Genomic DNA, 6,000 nt, shown 5'->3' with positions numbered 1-6,000 from the left:
ACCAGGCTCCTCTGTCCCTGGGATTTTCCAGGCAAGAATACTGGAGTGGGTTGCCATACCCTACCCCAGGGAATCTGCTCCACCCAGGGATGGAAGCTGCGTCTCTGGCTTGGCAGGTGGATTCTTCACCACTGAGCCACCTGGGAAGACCCCTCCCCCAGGTTAGGCAATGGACTTAACCCAGTTATGCCTCCTCTTCATCCATCAAACATGGGCATTGAGGCCCAGAACAAGGAAATGATCTGGCCTTGACCCCACTGATCACTGGTTACAGGCTGAGACTTGGACCTGTGCCTCCCCAGCGCTAACCGCCCCGCCCACCCCAATAGCAGCCCAGGGAGTTTAGACGGCTCTGTGGAACTGTCACACCTCCTAGGTGTCCCTGACCCTCCAGACATGTCATACAGGGGACAGATGGGTTCCTGGGGCCTCTTCTGTGATCTTGGGGCTGAGAGGACTAAGGAAGCACAGCTCTCGTCTGCCTCTGGCTGAGCCCCCTTCTTGCGAGAGGCCTGGAGGGGCTGAGGACCCACTCCCCACCCAGTCCCTTACACACCCTGGTCCTCTGGTCCCCGGGCATTCCAGAGAAAACCACCCCACATGGTTTAGGTTCGATTACTCCACAATGATCAGCATCATGGTTTTGTAACACTGCTTGATGCCCAAGAAGCATCTGTTGAGTTTCTTTTCCCTTTATTAAAAAAAAGTCGGGTCTCAAAACAACAACAGAGCATTTCAGAGGCACAAATTTTTGCAGAAGAGAAGCTAGTGGGCTGGCCAGGCAAGGGGCTCTCGCTGACCTCAGGGAGACAAGAGGGCAAGGTAAGAGGGAGGCTTTGGGGGACAGAGCCCCCAGAGTCTGTTGGAGGCAGTGATAGGGGATCCGCCTGTGCCAGGTGGAGGGGAGCCTGAGGGTGGGTGCTGTCTCTGGGCGGGGCTGTCCTTCTTCATCACCTTCAGCCTCTTCCACTGGCACCCCCATTCCCAGGCCACCCTGGGGCCCTGGGTTCTCATCCTCTGCTGGCTCTTGGCTGCGGGGAAGGCCAACGCAGGAAGCACCACTTTCTGGGGAGTTAGGAGAGCAAAGGAAAAGGGAGGCGCTTGACGGTGGAATGACAGGCAGTGAGGAGATGCCTTGCCTTGCTCTTCCTGCTGGTGTATGGCCGCAACCGGCGGTTGTGGGGCGTGCCACAGGCTGGGGTGTCAGGGGTGGGGTGGGTGAGGAGGGGAATCCTCCCTTACTCCTGACCCGACAACTTCCTTCCTCACCTCCCCAAGGCTCCCAAAGCTTCCTCGCAGGTGTGGGTGTGCCGAGCAAGTGAGCAAATGGAAGGCACAGCCCCTGAGATCGCTGGGTGACTTTGGACAAGTCCCTCCTCGGCCTCAGTCTCCCCAGAGGTACAACAAGCAGGAGGAGCTGGGGGGGGAAACAGAGTGGCCTGGAGAATCTCGAAGTTCCTTTCAGCCTGCATGGCCTCTTCTGGGATGAGCTGGGACGCAGGACATAGGTGACCAGGGGCTAGGGAAGCAGAGGCCAGGGAGGGAGGGTGCTGAGGGAGCATTTATGGGTGCAGCAGGCAGATTCCAGAAGGGTGGACTCTGCACAAGGCTGGCTGTCTGGCCAGAGGCCCCGTCACGACTCCTCCATGGCCAGCTGGGATATCCCAGCTGGAAGCCTGTGGAACCTCTTCCAGGGGCTTCCCAGGGAAGCTGGGGGCTGTGGAGATGCCTCTATGGATTGGCTAGAGCTGGAGGCATCCACAGCTCTGGGTTCCGGAGTCTCCTCTGGAGTGGAAGTAGGGTTCTCAGAACTCAACAAGCCTGCCTGGGCTGTGGCCTGGGCCCCGCCCTTAGAAACACCTTCTCTGCAAAGGGGCTGAGGAGGGTCAGGGAAAGACCTAGAATAAAAGAGGAGCACTTTCTTTAAGAAGGAATAGAGAGTGAGGAGTTGGGGGGGGCCAGGCACACAGGAGTTGGTTTCTGTCTTAGTGTGTGCGTGGTGGTGGGGTGGACACAGTGAAGAAAAACAGGAGGAAAGGAAAAGAAGAAAGGAAAGCAAGAAAAAGGAGAAAGGAGGGATAGGAAGCAGGGGAAAACCGAGGTGGCAGAAATGTAGGAAATACAGGAGGAAAAAGAGATGAGATGTAAGTGAGAAAAAGAGAATAGGGAAGGGAGAGGAGGGGAAATAGCTAGAGAGTGAAGGGGCGAGAGAGAACTCTTGAAGCGGGCGACGCCCTGGCTGCGGGCTGGGCGCCTAGGTGGGCACTGGCCGGGACCTCCCGTCCCCCCTGCCGTCCAGCTTCCGGTCCTTGCGCGGGCGCCGCTCTCTCTGGCCCTTCTTCCGATTGGGGTTTCTCTCTGCAACAAGAGCACAGAGTGTTGTTGCTGAGGCCATCCTGACAGACGAGGGGCCCCCCACTCCCCGCAGCAGGCTTGGAATGACAGGGGGGTGCTGACCTGACAACCACTCCTTTTGGGAGTTGGGATGGCGGCATCACGTACCCTAAACCGGACACTCTCAATTCCTTAGGGGCTGAAGAGGGCACTGACTTGCGGGGCACCACTCATGCTGGGCATCTGCCTCATCAGGCCTTGAGGTCTGTGGGGCCCCCTTTGTCGAAACTTAGGGTGGCTTCGAGGGCCGGGGGTTGGGGGGTGGGGACAGGACCCACCCACGTGCACTCACTGCGAGGTTTACCGGGCTCTTTGCTGGAGACTCGACACCTTTCACTGGGGTCTCAGCACCTACCTCCCCACTTAGCTCCCGGCCCAGCTCTGCCCTCAAACAGCAGCAGTGACAGCAGCACTTGGCTGATGCTCCCGCGGCTGCCAGCTGTGGCTCCAGGTGCCATGTGTATCTCATCTCCAGGATATCCGGGAGACAAGGGCAGTCCGGATGCCCCATATGACGCCATCATTGGGGTCTGTACCCACTGGCTCTGCCACCGTGGGGAGTGGATGCAAACCTCAGACCTGCGGGGGAATCCTCACCCCGCTGTGCCCCCCGCCCCCCACGGAGCTGGGGTGAGTGTCTAACACAAACACACAATCAAGTCCCATTTCTCAGGTGAGGCAACTGAAGCCCAGAGGCACAGTCTGGGCTGGAGTTCTGGGCATTACTTTCGAGTGACTCCCAGCTCATCTGGAGCAAAAGACTACATCATCTCCGAGGCCTGTCCCCCAACCCCCGCCCTTGCTCACACCATCCTGGTCGCTGGCAGGTTCATGCCACCACCACACCTTCGCACGGGCTGTGCCCTCTGCCTGGAATGCTCTTCCTGTTGTTAGTGATTATCAACAGGCAAGAAGATGGAGGCATGGGTGGGAGCAAAAAAGTGAAAGTTGCTCAGTCATGTCCGACTCTTTGAGACCCCACAGACTATACAGTCCATGGAATTCTCCAGGCCAGAATACTGGAGTGGGTAGCCTTTCCCTTCTCCAGAGGATCTTCCCAACTGAGGGACTGAACCCAGGTCTCCTGCATTGCAGGTGGTTTCTTTACCAGCTGAGCCACCAGGGAAGCCCAAGAACACTATCCCTTCTCCAGTGGATCTTCCCGACCCAGGAATCGAACTGGGGTCTCCTGCATTGCAGGCTGATTCTTTACCAACCAAGTTTTCAGGGAATCTGGTGGGACCAGGGACAGCCTTAAATTTCTAGTTTAAAAGTGCACATCCAGGCCATCCTCTTGCATCACTGGCCCCACACTCTTCTACAGGAGCTGCTGGGTGCTTCCCCAGGTCTGGGGTCTCTTAGTTTCTCTGGTCCCATCTCAAACTCATCCCCTGTCCCCAGCTGCCCACCATGCGTGGGACAGTCCCTCAGGAAGAAGGCTCATCCCATCCAGTTCCCTAACGGCTGCCCCAGCCTCACGTAGCAAGGAATCTGCTCACTTAGAGCCGAACTCTGTCTCGTGTGGGAATGAATGCCAAGGGCTGTGGAACACTTGTCCCGCTGCTGACTATTCTAGGGCCATCAGTGTGCGGTCAATCAGGAAGTGAGACAGCTCTGTTGGACTTTACAGAGAACTGGTCGTCATTTGGGAAACTGCGTCTCTGATGGCAACATGAGGGTGCCTGAGGCCCTGACTGTGGACGGCCACTGCCTTCACTGTGATGTTACTTCAGTCAGTACTCTCTGGTGTGTTGGACCCAAGCATGGCCATAATGAAATTTGTTTCTCCTTACAGTTAGACACTGTGTATGGGTGCATGCTAAGTCCCTTCAGTCATGTCTGACTGTTTGTGACCCTATGGATCATAGCCCACCAGGCTGCTCTGTCCGTGGGATTCTCCAGGCAAGAATACTGGAGTGGGAATGCCAAGCCCTCTCCAGGGGATCTTCCCGACCCACGGATCAAACTCTCATCTCTTACATCTCTTGCTTTGGCAGGCACGTTCTTTACCTCTAGCGCCACCTGGGAAGCCCATTTAGGCACTATACTGATTTTTCTTTTTTAGTGACCAGCGCAAGTGGGTCACATTATCCATGACTTTGTTTCAGAGTGTCAAGGGGGTGTCCTGAGTCCTTTATTATAGGAGGTATCAGTCTGAAAGGGTCTCAAACCCCTGCTGGAAAGGACAAGCTTGATCTTCCCAAGGGGTCTGAGGTTGACCCTGGCAGGTGGACCCTGGGGAGGGCAAAGCTCAACACACAGGAAGGTGTGGCTAGTGGGGGCCTTCGGGCAGCCTTGTGCTGTGCTGTGCTGAGTCACTCAGTTGCTTCCGACTCTTTGTGACCGCATGGACTGTAGCTCACCAGCCTCCTCTGTCCATGGGGATTCTCCAGGCAAGAATACTGGAATGGGTTGCCATGCTCTCCTTCAGGCAGTCTTCCCAACCCAGGGATCGAACCCAGGTCTCCTGCATCGCAGGCATATTCTTTACCATCTGAGCCACCAGAGAAGCCCTCAGGCAGTCTTACAGGGACGCTTTTGGGGTCTGGGTCCTCCGGTCACTCCGTTCTGCCTGCTGCCCACCGTGCCCACCCTGGTGCTCACCTCCTGGGCAGGGCCTCTGGATGGGGCATTTCCTTGACTCAGACAGCACCTGGCAGGTGGCTGCCTCCTCCCGCCCGGCCCGGCCGGCCTCCCGCACGCGGGTCTCCAGGCCCCAGGCCGAACCGCAGGTCTTCCCGTTGTGTGTACAAGGGCTCCAGCTGCCCCAGGGGCTCAGCTCACACTCCTCTGGGGGTGGGGAGGGGGAGACAGACAGATGGATGGGGTCAGTTGGCAGTGAATGTCCCTCAGATCAAGCACAGAGTCTGAGGGGTTCAGCTCCCTGAAGACACTATCTCCATGTGTAAGAGTCCCAGGCTATCATTCAGGAGCCAAGGGGGAACGTTTAAACAGCTACTTATGAGATCCTGGGATGAGAGCAGTACTAACGCAAACACAGGCTGTGGCGGGCCAGAAGCCTATGTGACCGACTGTGTGACTTTAAAGGGGCAGGCTTCCCTGAGGAGGTGACATAGGAGCCAGAGGAAGAGCAGACTTCATCAGCTGGCAGTGGAAAGAAGTGCATCCCAGGTAGGTGTGCACAGTCCTGGAGGCCTGGCCATTCTGTGGGGGGCAGGAGGATGCTGTAGTGAGGGGCAGAGTGAAGGTTCAGGACGAGAGGGACAGGAGACAGGCTGCAAGGTTGGCTGGGAGGCCCTCAGGGCCAAGACCTGGTTTCTGAACCTGATCATGTGCCTCTGATAAGCTTTAGGAGGTGGGAGTTATGCTGTGCTGTTGTGAGGAAAAATGAGGTCATGGACAGAAAAGGTAGGGAGTAAATTTTTTTTAAATATATGAATATATATAGTATTCTTTGACATTTGGTTCTTTCAAGAGTCCTGGAAAGGTAGGCAGAGGATAGGGCAGCTCTTAATATCTTCACTTTGCAGATTAGGACACGGAGGCCTAGAGCAGGTAAGGGGGAAGCTGAAGCTCCAATCCTTCGGCCATCTTATGCGAAGAGCCAACTTATTGGAAAAGACCCAGATGCTGGGAAAGATGGAG

The 6,000-nt window shown here is 56.4% G+C and overlaps 1 protein-coding gene across 1 annotated transcript in view; it reads right to left on the bottom strand.

Moving 5' to 3' along the window:
- Nucleotides 1–641: 641 nt before the first annotated feature.
- The window catches only part of RSPO4 (R-spondin 4), a 32,553-nt gene continuing 27,194 nt past the window's right edge, over nucleotides 642–6,000 (bottom strand). The window contains exon 4 of the mRNA XM_081552336.1: nucleotides 642–2,358. Within this exon, the coding sequence (XP_081408462.1) occupies nucleotides 2,255–2,358 (104 nt within the window). The 3' untranslated portion in view covers nucleotides 642–2,254. The remainder of the gene's footprint in view (nucleotides 2,359–6,000) is intronic.

This window comes from Giraffa tippelskirchi, chromosome 13 (genome assembly GCF_054371585.1).
Source record: "Giraffa tippelskirchi isolate mGirTip1 chromosome 13, T2T-mGirTip1v1.2.pri, whole genome shotgun sequence".
Classification (NCBI taxonomy): Eukaryota; Metazoa; Chordata; class Mammalia; order Artiodactyla; family Giraffidae; genus Giraffa; species Giraffa tippelskirchi.
This window is presented reverse-complemented; position numbering and strand designations above follow the sequence as displayed.